The sequence below is a fragment of the Gopherus flavomarginatus genome, unplaced genomic scaffold (assembly GCF_025201925.1).
Source record: "Gopherus flavomarginatus isolate rGopFla2 unplaced genomic scaffold, rGopFla2.mat.asm mat_scaffold_37_arrow_ctg1, whole genome shotgun sequence".
In the NCBI taxonomy this organism is placed as follows: Eukaryota; Metazoa; Chordata; order Testudines; family Testudinidae; genus Gopherus; species Gopherus flavomarginatus.
This window is the reverse complement of record NW_026115070.1, coordinates 5,862-24,622: the sequence shown is the minus strand read 5'-3', so window position 1 is coordinate 24,622 and position 18,761 is coordinate 5,862. Positions and strand designations below refer to the sequence as shown.

The following is an 18,761-nucleotide window of genomic DNA, read 5'->3' as shown; positions in this document are numbered from 1 at the left end:
TGGCAGTCAGGCTAGCTAGTCTGTAAGTCCCAGAGGTCTTTTTGTTCTCCTTTGAAAGATAGGTCCTGTCTTGTTCATGGATGGGAAGATGTTCTTTTTCAGGGGTCTCAGACGAGAACTGGGGCACAACACCTGGTTTGTTAAGGCCACAAAAACGGAGGCAGGAACCTCTTCTCTGCTGCTGGCAAAGAACCACAGGTACCTAAAAGATAGGGACTCACATCTTTGAATGGGCTTTAAAAAGGCAGTGGTTAATAAGTTTGGCCCCGACCATTTCTTGTTTCCACAGACTAGACATTTTAGCAAACTTTAGAATTCCTTGGTGCTAAACACTGTGAAACTCCCCTTTCTCCTTCACAGAGGGCTTTAATACCCCTTATCTCACTTGGGCTCTAAACTGCCCATAGTTCGAGAACTGTTCCTGTTCCGATTGGACAGATGGGAGAAGGGAAGTGACCTACCCAAGGCCTACACAACAAGGCGATGGCAGAGCCAGAAAGAGAAGCAACCAGTTCTGACTCCTGTTCTAACAGATGAAAACACCCCAGAGCCCAGGAATCGAGATGGTGGGAAAATTTCATTCAAACCGTTTCTGTCCGAAAATCCCATTTAGACTAAACCAGTTTGTTTCTCAAAATCATAACAAGTGGGATGAAAGATCTTTGCAAAAATATTTTGTTGCAAAACAAAAGCATCTCCTCTTTGTCAGAGTGTGTTAAATTGTCTCCTCGCACACAAAGAGGAGACACTTACATCTCAACCATTAGATAAGATGCTTCAATCTGAGCTAAGTCGTTGCTACTATTAACAATTTCAAAATAAAAAAATACAAATAAAATAGATGATTTCAGCTAATCTATTATGTCATAATCTGGGAAACTTCATATTATGCACTACTTCTAGTGACACTCCCAAATGGATCCGCATCCTTCACCCACCATGAGGTAGGTAAGAGCGGATCATTATTATCCCTACTTGAAAGAGGGAGAAGCTAAGGCTGAGAAAGGAGAATTGACTTGTCTTAGGTCACACAGCCCGTCAGAGGCAGTGTTGGGAATAGGACCGAAGAGCCCTGATTTTCAAACAAACCATCGGATCTTGAATTTCAGACATTGAATGACCTGAATACTGTGCTCTCAGATGAGCTCCAGACCAACAACAGTGACAGTAATTATTCAGCAAGTATTTGAGGAGAACTGCAATGTTAGAGGGAATCATCAACTGCTCAGAGACAATTAATGCAGAGAAGCAGCAAAATTAATCAAAGATAGAACTGGTTCTGACTTATTTACTTGATCTTAAAAGAGAACAACAAGGACCTGAGTCTCCTCCCTGTCAACATCCCCCTGCTCAACCAATCAGGGTAGAGACGGAGGACGGGAGGCTGAGGGTTCTCACCAGAGAGCCCAAAGGATGGCCCAGGTCACCGGTGGGGATCACTGCCCAAGCACTATTTCAGTCCCACATTTTTGGGTGGACCTTCCATAGTGGGAGCTGCAGAGGACTTCCCTGCAACACACACACACACACACCTCCGTCCTGTTGTTGGGAAGGGAACAGGAGAAAGGACAAAAGAAGCAAGAGAAGAAGAGGAGGGAGGGATGGAGGAAGAGGTGAAACAAAAAGGACAAACCCTAATGTCCCCAGCGATTCTAAGGGACAAAATCCCAGGTGCGCAATAAAATTCTGCCTCCTTAAGCTCGTGTTTTCCATGCCTAGAATTCACTTGTCACCAGATAGATCAGACTGAACAGGTTTCAAACCTCCAGGAGGCTCTTACCTTCTAAACAGGGACGGCTGTTTTCTAGTAAAATCACTACAAGGGAAGGAGGAAACTCGGAAGAGGTTCCTCCTGGCGCTCACGTCCATGACCCCAAATAATCTCTCAGTCCTCAAAGAGAGACCTGGAGAAGGAAACGTGCTGAAGCAAAGCCACAGAGGTCTCTGAGGTTTCCCTGGCCCCTCGCCCCTGTCCTGCCTGGCTGATGTCAGCATCTCTCTGTGAGGTCACCACCTCCCCACCACCTTTGACCAATAGTCTGAGGTCCTGCAAACGGCCTTTGTGATGTCACTGCCACACCCCTCCCTTGCTGGGCTAATGTCCTGCCCCTGGCCAGGCACTTTGGAGGTTTGAGCTACTCCTTGTGGATCACCCCACTCAAGAAGCGTTCGTTCTAGGCAGCAAGCCGGCTAGACAGGAAAACATCAGACGCTGCTCCCAATGCTACACTCAGTTTTTCAGAAATTAGTCGACTTCATGGTCAGAAGACACCATTAGAGCATCTAACCTGCATATCACAGGCCTCCTGTATGACATAACAGCTACTTTGGGGGCAAACACATTCCAGAAAGGCATCTAGTCTTCATTAAATGACATCAGGAGATGGTGAATCCACCACTTTCCTTGGTAGCTTGCTCCTGTGGTGAATCATCCTCGCTGTTGACTATTGTGCCTCAGTTGTAATATGAATTTGTCTCTTTTCACTTTCCAGCCATTGGGTCCTGTTATGCCTTTCTCTGCTCCATTCAAGAGCCCGTAAATACCCAATCTTTTCTCTCCATTAAGGCCCTTCAACATTTCAATGAAATCACCGTTCAATCTTCTTTTGATAAGCTAAACAGGTTGAGCTCTTTCAATAGCTCACTGGAAGGCATTTTTCTCCAGCCCTCAGAACATTTGGTGGCTCTTTGCTGCCCTAGCTCCAATTTCACAACATCTTTTTCAAATGAGGATACCAGAACTGGAGGCAGTATAAAGGTTGTATAAAGGTAAAATTAAATAGGTTGCAGAGGAGTTTTTTTTAATTTCGGCTTTTGTTGCTAAAAATTTTGTCTCTCTGCGGTGAGAAAAAACACTCCCCGAATGCCAAAATTTGAGCCATGAAAAGCGGCAGTGTGAACAGCGCATCATAGGTGGGGCTGTGCTCCCGGTGACAAAGCTCCTGCCCCTCATTGGAGGTAGTTTGGCTTTGTTGCAGGGGAAGCTCTCTCTCAGCAATAAGGACGGCCACACAGCGCACCTTACAATGGCATGGTTAGAGTGGCACAGCTGCACCGTGGTAAGGTGCGCGGTGTAGACACAGCCTCAGAGCTGGGGAAAGCCGACAGGCGCTGAGGAGCACAGGGTTCAGACAGAGACATCCGTTAGGAGAGGAACTATTCACAGGGATTCTCTATAGCCTAGTAAGGTGGAGAGGATGGAAGATGATAATGTACAGGTAGGTTCTGATGAGAAACAGTGAAATGAAAGAGTCTCCCTCAATTACATCATGTAATAGCAGACAGCTAAAATGGGACACATTTTAGAAGTGCTTAAATACAAACGCTAAACGTCTAAGTACTAAGACTGGTGAATTTGAGTGCCTGGTATTGAGTGACGATATTGATAGAATAGGCATCACAGAAACCCTTGCACCCCCTCCTGCACCCACATGGGGAGACTGACCTGTGTGCATGGAGCAGCTGGCATTGCTGCCCCCCACTCCTCCCTGGAACACTGCTCATCTGGGCACCCCTAGGGGCTGTGGGATGTGGGGGCAAGAAGTGAGATCATCCGAGCTCCATGCATCCAGGTCACTTTCCTCAGCCGGGCTGCGTAGCGGGAGGGCAGAGAGCACCAGCTTCTGATGCTCCGCGCACAGCACAGCCCAAGTGGGAAAAGTGACCAGGACGCATGGAGCACATAGGGTTGCTCCTTACTCCCCTCAAACCTCTATGGACCCATGGAGGAGCATTGGGGCAGGGGAGAGCAGTGAGCACCTTTGCACTGCCACACGGTGCCCTTTGACCCCTGGAGCCCTGGGCGGCTATCGGGGGGCACCACCCCTAAGGCCGGCCAGGCTCCCCAGAACGAGCAGCAGAAAACACAGAGACTGGCCACACACTGAGCAGTGGTAGCCTGGGCGGCTCGTAATGGAGGCTCAGGGGGGAGGGGCGTCATAACATTTTTTCCCAGATTTGGACCTTAGCGTCCAAAATATGGGTGTTAGCATGAAAACCTCCAAGCTTAGTTACCAGCTTGGACCTGGTAAAGCTGCCACCAGCCAGGGATTTATACAGTGCCTGGCTCGCTGTGGTCTCCCCAAAACCTTCCCCGGGGGACCCCCAGACTCAGATGCCTTGAGTCTCACAACAAAGGGGAATAAACCATTTCCCTTCCCCCTCCTCCCCTCCAGGTCTTCCCTCCCTGGGTTCCTGGAGAGATATACAGAAGCAAGCTCCGTGAATCTAAACAGAGGGACTCCCGCCTCCCTGTTTCCAGTCCTGGAAATAGAAGTACCAAGATAGCTAATCTCTCTTCCTCCTTACCCAGAGGGTATGCAAAGTCAGGCTAGTAAATCTAACACAACGAGATTTTCCCCCTGACTTCTTCCTCCCACCAATTCCCTGGTGAGCTGCAGACTCAATTCCCTGGAGTCCCCACTAAAGAAAAAATCCAACAGGTCTTAAAAAGAAAGCTTTATATAAAAAGAAAGAAAAGGACATAAAAATGGTCTCTCTGTATTAAGGTGACAAATACAGGGTTATTTGCTTAAAAGAAAAAAATGAATAAACAACCTTATCCAAAAAGAATACAGTTTAAACAAAAAAACAATATAAACTTATTGTCTTATTATCTTTGTACTTACAACTTGGAAACAGAAGATTAGAAAGGCAGGAGATAGAAAAATCACTCTCATAGCCGAGACGCCACAGACACAAGACAAAGAACAAAGAACTCACACACAAACTTCCCTCCACCCAGATTTGAAAAAGTCTTGTTTCCTGATTGGTCCTCTGGTCAGGTGTTTTAGGTTACTGGTGTTACCCCTTTATAGGTAAAAGAACATTAACCCTTAGCTATCTGTTTATGACAAGGGGGCTCAGCCTCCCCAAACCTTGCACTGCCAAGGGGACAGTGGGGCCCATGATCAGGGGCCCTGGCCAAGTTAGGTCCCCCTGGAAAAGTCTCCCCTATGTCAGCCCCAGGGCTGGAGGAGCTCCCACTCCCTGCTACAGCCCGGGGGCTGCAGCAGGGGCACAGAGCTTCTCTGGTCTCAGGGCCACAGCGGGGCAGGGGTAAAGGAGTGATAGGGTGGGGCTGGTGGGGGAAGGGGTGGAACAGAAGTGACAGTGGATAGGGCCATGGGTGGAAGGGGGTAGAGCCACAGACAGAAGGTAGGGGCATGGTTCTGGTGCTGGGGCCCCCACACTTGTTCTCCCTTTCCCGGGGGTTTGGCATCACTAGCCCCAGCTTAGCGAGTAGGGTTCAGTGGTCCCCATAATGTGGGGTGCGACTCCTAGGGGGACACAGAGGAACATTCATGGGGGCACCTCAGGACCTGAGCCAGCCCACATAGAGGGCAGGGAGGGAGCACCACTCTGCCACAGCTCTTCCCCAACCCCACCCTCAGCCTGAGACTCTGGCTCCCAGCCCGGCGTCGACCCCTTTACCACTGTCCGCACCCCTCACCCCAGCAAGCAACAGCCCCACTCCTCCCAGCCCCGGTTCTTGACCGTGGCTTCCGAGGGGCCACAGCCATGGCTAAGAGGGCACAATGTGAAATGTTTGGGGACCACTGGTTTAGGGTGACGTCCTCAATCACTTCTCTGCAGTCCAATAAAAGCTATTCCTCACTCACCTACCCCTCCATCAGGACGGACTAGGTATGTTCTGCTGCCCTTCACTCATACAGGAAGGAGAATAACATTTCATTCCACTCAATCCTAAAGTCATTTGTAACCCAAGACCATCCCAAACTGGTCATTTTGGGGAAGCGGCACCATCATGCTGCATAGCTAGGCAGAGTAGGTGTGTCTATGCAAACACGGTCTGTTCCTGAAGTCTTTCCCCAGCTCCTCACTAGGTGAGAGAGGGGAGCTCATTCAGACCCTGCTTTCGCTTAGTATTTAATAACTCCTTAGTGTCCCTATCTCTGCCGGCCTTAGATTTCTCCTCCTGTCCGTTTTTTGACAGCTCAGATGAGGTGACCGAGTGGTTAAGGTGATGGACTGCTACCCCATTATGCTCTGCCTGCATGGGTTCAAATCCCATTCTTCTCAGAGGCATTTAGTCTTCACCCTCTTTTATAGACAACCATCTCCCCCTTTGGTACAATAACAGATCAAACAATGTTGCTTGTGTTACCCAAAATTGGGTCAGTTAGTAAGCTTAGAGAGGACTAATAATGCCCCTCCCCCCCAGAGTTTGGCAGAAAGCAGCACATTTATTAGCTTGATAGCTAAGCTCAAAAGAAGGGATGGGGGAGGGTGTCACACTCATACTCACGCTCCCAGGACAGGCCTGGCAGTGGAGATGTCAGGATCCTTTAAGGTAAGTGTCCCACAGCGCAGCGATGGACGGTGCGATGAAGATCAGTCTCCCTGAGGTGCAATAGAATGTAACACAGCGAACCACTGGCCAGATGGGCCGGGTGAAGGGCATTCACTGGAGGTACAAAGGAGAGTGGGAAAGCCACTTCACAGGCATTCAAAGCGGGAAAGGACACAAGCTGGGGGAGTTTAACAGACCTTTTGAGCATACAGGTTATACAGAGCATACAGATCACTGCTGCTCCTACAACATGATAAGTTCCCAAGCAGCATGTTTCTTACTTTGCCCATCTGTCAATTTTGATGATTATTGATGGAAATATTTTGCCATTGGGTTGTGTGTTTACACAGAAATTGACATTTACCAACAAATACACAATTCTTCCAAGCCTGCCTAGTCTGCAGTTGATGGGTTTAGAGGGACACATTCACTCTTCCAGGTCCCCATTCCAGGCCTGTGCTCTCCAGGTTGTCAACTTCCCGCACTGCTGGGATCCTTCCCTCATCTCCCCCCAACCACTGCCCCACCCCCACTTCTGGGGTCCCCTCCCTACACTGTCTAACTCCACTGCTGGCAGGATCCCTTCCTGTTCCTTTCATTTCCTGCCTCCACTCTGGGCAAAAGCTCTGCACTCTTCCCACACCAGAAGTTGAACCCAGGCCACCTGGGTGAAAACCAGGAATCCTGACCACTAGCCCATATGGGACTATTGTTGCATCTGACTAAGTGGGTATTCACCCATGACAGCTCATGCTCCAATACGTCTGTTAGTCTATAAGGTGCCACCGGATTCTTGGCTGCTATTATTACTACAACTCAGGCCTTGGCTACACTGGAGAGTTACAGTGCAGGTGGTGGCTTTACAGCGCTGTAACTTACTCCCCGTCCACACTGGCAAGGCACATACAGCGCTGTATCTCCCTGGCTACAGTGCTGCATGTGCTCCACCTCGACCAGAGGAATAAAGAGAACAGAGCTGGTGATGCAGCGCTGGGGTGCCAGTGTAAACAGTGATTAATCTTACTACGCTGTCACTGACCTCCGGAACCTTCCCATAATGCTTTTAAGTAGAGATAACGCTCTTTGTTTTGGTGTGATGCCTCTGTTTGCTTTGCTGTGAGCTCAAGGCTCCCGGAGCTGCTTATCTAAAAACCAAACACAGTTACTGTTTGCAGTGAATGAGCAGAGGCAGGGGGATCCCTTTGGAACACCCACAGCTGGTGTTTGCTTGAGGAGAGAAGCAGCCGGGTGGGCACGGGGGAGGGGGGGTCTGTTTTGGATCAGCGGCTTATCTGGTCTGTGAGGAAAAGAACAAAGGCGGCTATTTGCATTTAGTGAATGAGAGAGGGGTGGGGGAGGAGGCTTGAACTTGCCAGGCAGGGAGCTGACACAGTGTCAGCTCCAAAAATCCACTCGCTCTGTCTCCCCCACGCTCCGTGTCACACTCCACCCCACCCTCCTCTTTTGAAAAGCACATTGCAGCCACTTGAATGCTGGGATAGCTGCCCATAATGCACCACTCCCAACAGCGCTGCAAATGTGGCCATGACAGAGTGCTGGTAGCTGTCAGTGTGTCCACACTGCAGCGCTTTCCCTAAACAGCTGTAGGAAGACAGCTTTAACTCCCAGCGCTGGACAGCTGCAAGTGTAGCCAAACCCTCTCTAAGCCTACCCCTTATGAGAACAGCAGGGACTAGCATGACTAGATGTCCCGATTTTTGGGTCTTTTTCTTATATAGGTGCCTATTAACCCCACCCCCATCCCAATTTTTCACATTTGCTGTCGGATCACCCTAGCAGGGGTTGCACACAGGGCTGCATTAACCTTCAGGTGCTGAGGTTTCCCTCTCTCCATTCCCAGAGTCTGTGATCAGGAAATAGACATCAGGGCTCCCAGGTGCTGCACAGACCATGACTGAGATCAGACCCCATATTATGCAAGGTGCTGTACAAACCCTGGGCAACACTGAGACACCCAGGAGGTTCCCCTCAATTTCCCTGAGCCTCTGCTGCCCAACTTCTTCTGAATCCCTATGGCTCACCCCCCCCCCACAAAAAAAACCCACCTTTCCAAACAGTCCTTCTTTCCTTGCCCCCTGACTCTGGTTTCACACCCTGGGACCATCTCCTCTCTTTGTCTCTCCCCCTCCAGGTGAAGCAGAGATGGAGGCAACTTCAGCCACTGGAGTCAACCTCAGCGAGCACTGCAGCCGGCCCCGGGGGTGGGGGGGTGTTTGCAGACACAGGAAGGGAGCAGGGGGTGCTGGGAAGAAGGCGGCAGGAGAACAAAGCTCAGAGACCCAACATGGGGAAATTCCAGGGGGCGGGGCTCTGACACATCCCAGGTGCGGGCAGCTCCTGGGGGCGGGGCTCTGGCTCAGCTCGGGGGCAGGGCAGCTCCTGGGGGCGGGGCTCTGGCTCAGCTCCGGGGCAGGGCAGCTCCTGGGGGCGGGGCTCTGGCACAGCCCGGGGGCAGGGCAGCTCCTGGGGGCGGGGCTCTGGCACAGCCCATGGGCAGGGTAGCTCCTGGGGGCGGGGCTCTGGCACAGCCCATGGGCAGGGCAGCTCCTGGGGGCGGGGTTCTGGCACAGCCCACGGGCAGGGCAGCTCCTGGGGGCGGGGCTCTTGCACAGCCCGGGGGCGGGGCAGCTCCTGGGGGCGGGGCTCTGGCACATTGTGACGCAGAGCCCGGGGTGAACAGCTGCTTCCTGGTTCTCCACGTGCTGCCAGCAGTGCTGGAACTGCCTGAGCCGGAGCAGAGCCGCTGTTCTCAGCTGCAGCCAGGATCTGCCCCCGGCCCCGCTGGGATCCAGGTGGGGACAGAGACTGGGGCCCGGGGGTTCCCCTTGGTGTGGCTGGCGGGGGCGGGAGGGGAGAAGCCGGAGCTGCAGGCGGGGGAAGGGCAGTGGGACATTGTGACCCGGAGCCCCCGGGGAATGAGAGGCGCTGGGGGGCAGGAAAGTGACTGTGCCCCAGGGAGCCTGGGAGAAGCTTTGAACGCGCCTCTGCCCCAGTGGAGCTGCAGGAGGATCCGCCCGCCCGCCCCGCTGGGATGGGGGGGCCGGGGCCCGGCCGTCGTGTGGGGGGGAGGGGCGGACCCCGGGCCCGGCGGGGGGGGGCGGTGTATTAAATCCCTCTCCTTAGCAATGTGCTACTCCCGGGCACTGCGCATGCCCAGTAACAGCCGCTGAAGCCGCTGCCCTTCCCCCTGCCCGGACCAGCCGTAACGTTCCGCCGGGCGCTGGGGGCGGGGCTGGAGCGGGGCGGGGGAGTAACAGGGAGCGTGGGAGGGGCGGGCGCAGAGCAGGAAATTCATGGGCGGGGGGGCGGGGGTCAGGCAGCTGGAGGCAGGGTTCGTGGGGGGCTAAAGGGCACAATCCGGGCTGGGGGGAGGAGCAGGAGTTGAGCTCAGGGGGAGGCGCTGGCAGAGCCCCCCCCTTTGGTGTGAGGGCGGAGGTGTCGAGGGGGGAGGAGAAGCCGGAGTTGCAGGTGGGGGAGGTCACTGGGGTGGGGGTGTAGATCTGTCTCTGTGCAGCCAGGACATTCCCGGGGTGGGAGGGAGGTGAGTTAACTGGATCCTGTCCCAGTTTTTGCCACTTCCTCCCACACACACATTCTCTCAAGATTTCCCCTTTTCTCTCTCATTATCACACGTGGCTATAAAATCCAGGGAGATTCTCCTCCCCCACCCCAAAGATCAGCTCTCTAATTGCCTCTGATTTTCCCTTTTCTCTCCATACTTCTCAAATGTCAATTTAAAATCTCTCCGAGGGGGGTTGGATTTTCCCACCCATTTTATCTGCAGCGATTTGTCCTTGTTTGGGTGGGAAATGGTTGCCCTGGGTCATTCCCCAGAACATGGCTCCCACTGGAGTGGGATGGGATGAGGTTCCCGTTCTCTGCCAGGGCAGGGAAGGGAAGGGAGGAGCACATCCCCCATGGAGACTGCCCAGACCCCATTTCCCAATTCCCCTGCGGCCCCCTTCCATTGTCCAGGGAGCCTTCCAGCTCCCCACCCCGCCCTTAAATCAGCTCCTCAAAGGGCTCTGAGCTGCTCACGTGAATGGTTGCCCCGTGGCCGGGGGGGACGATCACATTCTGTTTATGTATTGGACAGTCATATAAAATCCAGTCCAACAGTCCCCCTTTTCCACTAGTTATTTAATAGCAACATCAAATCCCCTCCGATCTTGGTGGTTTTCTCTCATGTTGTCAAATGTCGTTTGTGACAGGGTTCTCTCTGCGTGTGTCAAAGATTGATATAAAATACCCCAAACATTTGCCCCACTTCTCTCTAGTTGTGTTATTTCTAATTGAATATGATGGGTTGTTTCCCAATGTGCTAAGATGCAGCCGCCTCTGGGGTGGATCCATGGTGGCCATTATTTGCTAGTGACAGCCCGTGGATCTTTCTTGCCCTCCAGGCCTTCCATTCTCCTGTTAAAGAAGCACTCCCCAGGCTCCCTCTGCCTGTGTGACTGGCCAGCAGGAGGTGGTGTTAACTTTCTTGCCACTTCTCACACTCTGTGAGGTAACACTTGCAGGGGCAGGGAAGGTGTCTGTGTGGGGAGATTGCAGCTGAAGGGGCATTGTGGTAGGGGGAGGCCTCTGGGTGGCTGGGCAGGGGGTACCCTAGTCAGGTTGGTGGGTTGTGGAGGTTTGGGGTTTTCGGGGGTGGTGGTTCTGATGTGCCCATCCCTGAGGCTATGGGTCCTGGAGGTGGGTATCGCTGGGGGCCTGGTGGCTGCAGAACAGTGGGGGTGGGTGTCTCTTGGGGAGGCGGGACAGAGGGTTAGAGGGAGCCTGGTTCTGTGCCAGGGGCTCTGTCTGTGCTTCCCCCGCTGGTTCCTGGTTTTGTTGCCATGCCCAGTGCACAGAGCTGGGGGAGGGGATCCCTGGCACTAGGTGAGGGCATGCCAGGGAAGCAGAGTGATGGGTCGCACTGTAAAGCATCAGGGGGTCACACTGGGCAGAGGAGGGGGTCCCAGGCAAATGTCAGGGTAGATCGTTCTGGAGGGTGGGGAAGTTCCTAGGCAGGCAGTGAGGGACTGAGTTCCCAGTGGGGGGGGGTCCCTTGAGGGGGTCCCTGGCTGCTGGGGGCTCTTGGTGGGGGGAACCCTTTGGGATTCCCAACCTGGCAATCATGGTGTGGTGGGGGTTCTCTGGCCGGTGGGGCTTTGAGGGGTATCTGGGGTCCCTGGCCAGGGACTCTGGGGGCTGCGTCCCAGGGAATATCTGATGGGATCCTGGCTGGGGGGTGTCTGGGGCCCCTGGCTGGGGGGTCTGGGCTCTGGGTACTAGGGGGTGTCTGGGGGCTGCTGCTAACCATGATCCTTCTCTCTGGTCAACTTGTACCAGAGTCCTGGCTCCTAGTCACCAGGTCACCAAGTCCATTCCCCAGTCACGTGCCCTGTCACTGTGATAACTTTCTGTCCACTTAGCAAACACTGTTAGTGTGAATTCACAGAATTTACTTTTCTCCTCTTTTGAAAACTGCAGGAACTTTCGGTTCCGTTTGGAAAATTTTTGCCCCCAGTCCTTGTCCTAGATCTGCGGGGGTGAGGGAGGTGGGAAGGGAGTCAGCACTGCCACACGATGGTCTTTTCCACAGCGTTCTGAACTCATTCTTTCTGAAATCCGGTGTCATTGAGACCATTGTTAATCCAGAGTCACTGTATGGAAAGACAAGGAGTGATTCCAGATGGACAGTGGGTCAAATGAGATCAGCCATTCTCCCTGTGAGGAGGGGCTCCCATTAGCTGCTCTCCCCAGAGAGCTAAAGGAGGGAAGCTGCTCATACACTCCGTCCCTCTCTGCTCAGGATATTGGGGTTCAGCTTCCTGGGTCAGATGCTGCAGCCTCCATTGTGATCTGGGAGACCAGGCTTGGCAGCTGCTGCTCCCCCAGGGGGGCTCTGTGCTGGGAAGTGACCTTAATTAAAGCTTCTTCTCTGCCCGGCCCAGGGGATGACTTTCTGCAGCTGGTCCTAGCCCCCTAGGGCAGTCCTGGGCCCTGTTACTACTAAATTCTGAGCCAGAGTCTCCAGGTAACTGAAAGACCTCAGGGAATGTCCTAGGGTCTGGCAAGAAAGTGACTCTGCACAAACAACACCACCTCATTTCTCCTCCCATTAGCGGTTGCCAGGAGGAAATCCAGCCATGGGAGAGCAAAGCCCCCAGGAATGGGACTGTCCCAGCCAGAGGGGCAGGGAGAGAGGACAGGGGAAGGAGAGACTGAAAGGGGCAGTGGGAGAAATGAATGTGGGGGAGAGATTTCCAGCTCTCTAGTCCACCCAGACACATGTATTGCTGCATCCTGGGGCAGAACCACTTTCCAGTGAACAAAACAAGGATCAGACAGAGCAAAAGCCAGTTCCTGACTCCATATTCCCCCTGCTGGGGTGTGGCTGCCGTGGGGTCAGTGTCTGAGGGAATCCCCCACAGTGACTCCTTTGGTTCTGCTCTTTTCTAGCCTTGTGTTCAGAGAAGGGGTGAGGGGAGAGAGAAGGGAGGTTAAAAATGTGTCTGTGGACTTAGCCTGGCAGGAGGGGCCAGGTCTAAATTGTAATAAACAGATTGAGCATTTCCCAGCATGACAGAATCTAGGGTGTCTGTCTGCAGGGAAAGGGCCTGGGGGAATTGTGATGTGAAATTAACTAAAACCGGTTCTGAAACGCCCACAACTGCCCTTCTCCCCCAGACAGGCTGCAGAATGTTTTGCTCCAGCTCATCCCAGCCTGGCGTGGGACAGGGAAGAGAAATGGCTGCAGTGGAGTCAGTCCAGGTAGAGATTATCGGGGGGTTGCTGGTGGGTTCCTGCTGGAGGAAAGGGAGAGCAAATACACCAGAGGTGGGAAGGTTTGCAGAGTCTGGTTTGGAGGTTGGAGCGGGGCAGGAAATTCACAGTGTGGGGAAAGGAGGAGGCCAGGGTGTGGCAGACCTGCTGGGAGTTATTTACTAAGTGGCCTAGATTCTAGGAACAGACCCAGGAGGTTTGGAGGTGGAAATGCCCTAATTTGTGAAGAGAGAAAATAACCCACCTACATGGAGCTAGTCAAACTGACCAGACTCCTAGTGCTGGAGCCTGACCTCATTAACCATCAGCTGCTGTGAGATATAAAGGGGACACCCATGAGTCAGGCTTATTGGAGCTGCCTCTCCCTTCATATCCCGCTCCTCACAATGAGGAGGGTGTTGGGCATCCTACCAGCGAGCTCTCCCTGGACCCTGCTAGGGGCTCCATCTCCTGTATCAGTCAGTGGCTAGTAGGGGGGTGATGGATATGCTGGGAGAGATAAGGGGCTCTCTCTTCATCCCCTCACCCTGGCATTTGCTGGATACTCTGAGCCAGGTCGAGGTGGGACTCTCCTGACTATGATCCACCCAGAGCTTCCATTTGATTCACTCTTCTCTGCCACAAATAGTGGGGCTGTGAGTGGGGCAGCAAGTCCTTAGTGTTGGACTCTTACTCTTTCAGGGGCTGGTGACCTTCAAGGAGATGGCTATGTATTTCACCAGGGAAGAGTGGGCTCTGCTGGACCCCACTCAGAGAGCCCTCTACTGGGATGTCATGCAGGAGAACTATGAGACTGTGACCTCGCTGGGTAAGGGTTCCTGTCCCTTCTGTTCTTGGAAGGGGAAATGAAGAGTGAAGGTTCACGCCACCCCCACAATGCCATCTGTACCCTGTCCTGTTTCAGCATCACCCCAATAGGCCAGTGACACACATAATACCAGAGACCCTCCTCTGCTGCAGAACACTTTGGGAACAGAGCACAGGAGCCGTATTGCACAGTGTCAAATATCTCCTGTTTGCTCAAGTGAAACTGGGGGTTAGGTCTGGCATAACTATCCCATACCCCTAATCATTTTTGTTGCCCTTTTCTGAACCTTTTCCAATTCCAATATATCTATTTTTGTGACGGGGTGACATGTGCATGCAGTATTCAAGATGTGGGTGTATCATGGATTTATTTGCTGTTTTTACAAATATGATCTATGAGATATTCTGTCATATCTATCACTTTCTTAATTATTTCCTACATTGTTCACTTTTTTTCACTGCTGCTGCACATTGAGTGGATGTTTTCAGAGAACTATCCACAGTGACTCCAAGATCACTCTCTTGAGTGGAAACAACTAATTTAGACCCCATCATTTTGTATGTATAGTTGGGATTGTGTTTTCCAATGGGCTGCACTATGTGCTATCCTGTCATCTAGTACTGCTGAGATCCTGGATTCAGTAATATCCCTGCCCTTCCTGTTCCCTTTCTCCACCGAACCCCGCCAGCCCATGCTTCCTGTTCCCAGCTTCCCCAGGATTCTCGCACTGTCTCTGAACCTCTCTGTCAGCAAGAAGCAGTGCCAGGGACACTTGCCCTCTGTCTGGAGTCTTCGATTTCTGGGACATGGATTTACTTTCTCTGTGTTGTAAGAGGCTCTGTCATAATGAGTGTCTGTGATGTTACCCAGAGTACAATCTGGACTGTTAAATAGCTGTACCTCAGTCCTCCAGCATGGGGTGCCTTTTCCATTGTTTTCCCGCGAGAACAGCCCCTCTTGGCCAATTAACACACAGTCTCCAGCATGTAACTCACTCCCAGCTACACAGTATTGAGTGCTGCTAGACAGCCACTCATGAATTACACCTCAGGAGAAAACCAGCAAATTCTCAAGTGCCCAACTTTCCCCCAGAAATGTGCATCTTGCACTGTCCAGCACGCTACTGAACGACCCAAGCTCATATGAAGTCTGTCATTTCATCAGCGGAAAATGACATGCACCAGCTTCTTATCCCAAACAGAGTTTCCAACACACTTCAATCCACACATACTGGTTAGATGAACAATAAACCAAGCTTGTTAACTACCAAAAACTAAAACTAGGCCCAGTCCATGAAAGGGGCACTCCCAGGAGAGACTGTATAAAGGCTGGAACATGAAACACCTTTGTAAACCTGAGACAGCTGCCTTGGGGACAATGACAGGGAGAATCCCCCAAAGTGACTCCTTTGTTTCTGCTCTACTCTGGCCTCCGATTGTTCCTTCCAACGTGGAGTACTTTGCACTTGTCTCTACTGAATTTGATCCTATTTACTTCAGATCATTTCTCCCGTTTGTCCAGATCATTTTGAATTTTAATCCAATCCTCCAAAGCACTTACAACCCCTCCCAGCTTGGTGTTGTCCGCAAACTTGATACGTGTAAGAGAGAGACTGTTAATGGGAGGGTTTCCCCATGTGTCAGAGGGTTACACCCTGGTGGGAGGGGGCTAGGCCTGTACTGGAATAAGGTCACTCTGTGCTTCACAGTGTGCTAGAACCTAGAATGTGCATTAGCAGGGGAAAAGCTGGGGGGAATCGGCTTGTGGAATGGACAAAAGCCTAGTCTGAATTCTCACACCTTGCCCTTTTCACCCCGGCAGGCCAGAGAATAACATCCATGTTTCGCTGCAGATCATCTCGTCCTCCCAGGGGCAAGGAAATGGCTGCAATGGAGCTGGCTCAGGTAAGAGATTATCAGGGTGGCGGGCTCTGCTTGGAGGTTGAGGAGCAGTAAATGCATAAGAGGGTGGGAATTGCTAGAAGTGGTGGGAAGCAGGAAATATCTCGGGTGGAGAAAGGGAGGGGACAGCATGTGACAAACCTGCTGAGACTTGTGTAGTGTAGGGCGTGATGGGTTGTCACCCCCAGGAGGCAGTTTGTGGAGCTTCTGGGAACTGCTGTGTCCTCTAACCCTCACGCTGGGCTGGCCCTTCTCACACTGCTTTGCTGGAGATTTCGCCAGCCTCTCCAGGGCCTGTTATCACCCAACACAACAGCAGGTGGCGCCATGCAGCCAACTAAGCTACCTGAGTGCGTTACCTAAGCCACTCAAGGACAGATAGAAGACAAGAGCCAATTTCCCACTCCCCAACCTTGCACACTTGCTGTAGTATAAATCCAGAATGATACCATCTTATAGTGCACAGGGATCTCTATAATACAAGCTCATTAATGTAGTTCCCCTTCCCCTCGATATGGGACAGATGTGCACAACAAGCTGAGATTTTCCCCAGACACTTCACTCAAAATACGCTGGTTAAGATAAAGCATCAAACAAGTTTATTAACTGCAGAAAGATAGATTAAGTGATTATAAGTGATAACAAACAGATCAAAGCAGATTATTTAGCAAATAACCAAAACTCAGACTAAGCCTAACATACTAGATGGATAGAATTTGAATTAGCAATTTCTCACCCTGACTGATGGTACAAGCAGTCCCCCAAGTTTCCATACACAAGCTAGAAATCTCTTGATCCTGGGAGCAGCACTTCCCCCACATCCGTTTTTGTTTCTCAGGTGTTTCCAGAAGTTCTCTTGTGTGGAGAATGAGGCCAAGAGATGATGTCACACCCCACCTTATGTAGCTTTTCCATATGGTGGGAACCTTTTGTTCCAAACTCAGTTCCTAGTTCAGTTTGTGGAAAAATACAGGTACTAAAATGGAGTTTAGTGTCATGTGGTCTGGTCACAGGCCCTGCTGAGTCATAGTAGCCATGACTCATAGGCTGGCTGAAACATTCACAGGAAGGCTAAGCTCTTCCACAGTCCATTGTCTTTGTTGAGCCATCAGCACTGTCTGGCTTCTTCATTGTTGTACCTGAAAGGCTCATTGTGGGTGTTACCCAGAGTAAGCACATTTGAAATACAGATACAGAGTCAATATCCATAACTTCAGATACGAACATGATATGTGCACACAAATAGGATAATCATATTCAGCAAATCAGAACTTTTCCAGTGACACCACACATGATGCATCTTCTACAAAATAGATCATAATTATGTCCTAATCATATTATAATCATACCACTATGATGAATATGGGGGTGTAGTGTCAGATAGGTCCTAATTTCAAGGCACAGGAGTTGGGAATGGAACTTCCCCTCTTTGTGGAACAGGAAATAACCCTCCAGCCAGGGCTGGGACAACTTCCCAGACTCTCAGCGATGGAGCCTGAATCTACTGACATTTCATTAATTACCACCAACCCCAATCTTTGTGGCAACTGTAAACTTTATCAGTGATGATTTTGTACTCTCTTCTAAGTCATGGATAAGAATGTTAAATAGCACAGGGCCAAGAACCAATCCCTGCAGGAACCTGCTAGAAAGAAATCCACTCGATCATGGTTCCCCATTTACTATCAGAGTTTTTAATCTATTTAATGTATGCCGTGTTTATTTTGTATCATTCTAGTTTTTTTTAGTAAAAATATTGTGCTAATCAAGTCATGTCCCTTACGGAAGTTTAGGTATATTACATCAATACTATTAGCTGCAACCAAACTTTTGATCTCATCCAATAAGGATATCCCGTTAGTTTGATAGGCTCTATTTTCTCTAAACCTTTGTTAATGGGCACTACAATTCTGACCTTCTAACTTCTATTCTTTATGATTGACTTCCCCTTTCTTCCATATATTTTATTTGGAGAGTGCTTGGATTCCTACCAGGGAGCCACTATCAGGGTCCAGAGACAGCCCCATCTCCTATATTAAGCTCTGGCTAGTAGCTATGTGATAAATGTGAAGACCCTGCTTCTGTCTGTCAGATGGGAGACACAAAGGTTCTCTCTTTCTACCCTCTGATGCCTCCTGGCTGCTGTAAGCAAGGTGGGGTGGGACTCTGTTAACATGTGCCTCCCGGAGCTTCCATTTCCCTGGTGCTGCTGTTCCGTGAATAGTGGGGTTGTGAGTGGGTCAGCAGGTACTGAGTATTGGACTCCTGCTCTTTCAGGGGCCGGTGACCTTCGAGGAGGTGGCTGTGTATTTCTCCAGGGAAGAGGGGACTCTGCTGGACCCCACTCAGAGAGCCCTCTACAGAGATGTCATGCAGGGGAACTATGAGACGATGGTCTTGCTGGGTAAGGATTCCTGTCCCTTCTGTTCTTGGAAGGGGAAATGAAGAGTGAAGGTTCATGCCACCCCCACAATGCCATCTGTACCCTGTCCTGTTTCAGCATCACCCCAATAGGCCAGTAACATACATACTACTAGAGACCCTCCTCTGCTGCAGAACACTTTGGGAACAGAGCACAGGAGCAGCATCACACAATGTCAAATATCTCTTTACTCAAGTAAAACTGGGGTTAGGTCCAGCATAATGAACAGAAGCTTCCTACCCCCAGCCTTCTCTCAAACCCTGAGCCTTCTCTACCCAAACCAGAATGTGCTTGGGGTGTAACAAGCAGGCGGCTGGAGTCAGAGCTGCCAGTCCAGGGTTACTTATCATACAGACACTCAGTGCGTCCTTGAACGCTGGCTGGGAGTATCCAGACAGGGGAGCTCCAGCAGCAGAACACTGAATCTCACCCAGGATTACAGATGACACAACTCCTCGCCGATCTGGATTGCACCCCAGCATGTGAAAATGGCCTAGGTTGGTAGTGACATTTCTTGAGACA

General features: G+C 51.3%; 1 protein-coding gene across 1 annotated transcript in view; it reads left to right on the top strand.

Annotated features, from left to right (window-relative positions):
* LOC127042368 (zinc finger protein 560-like) overlaps positions 1–18,312 on the top strand; it is a 394,045-nt gene extending 375,733 nt beyond the window's left edge. The window contains exon 5 of the mRNA XM_050935858.1: positions 18,095–18,312. Within this exon, the coding sequence (XP_050791815.1) occupies positions 18,095–18,262 (168 nt within the window). The 3' untranslated portion in view covers positions 18,263–18,312. The remainder of the gene's footprint in view (positions 1–18,094) is intronic.
* Positions 18,313–18,761: the final 449 nt, after the last annotated feature.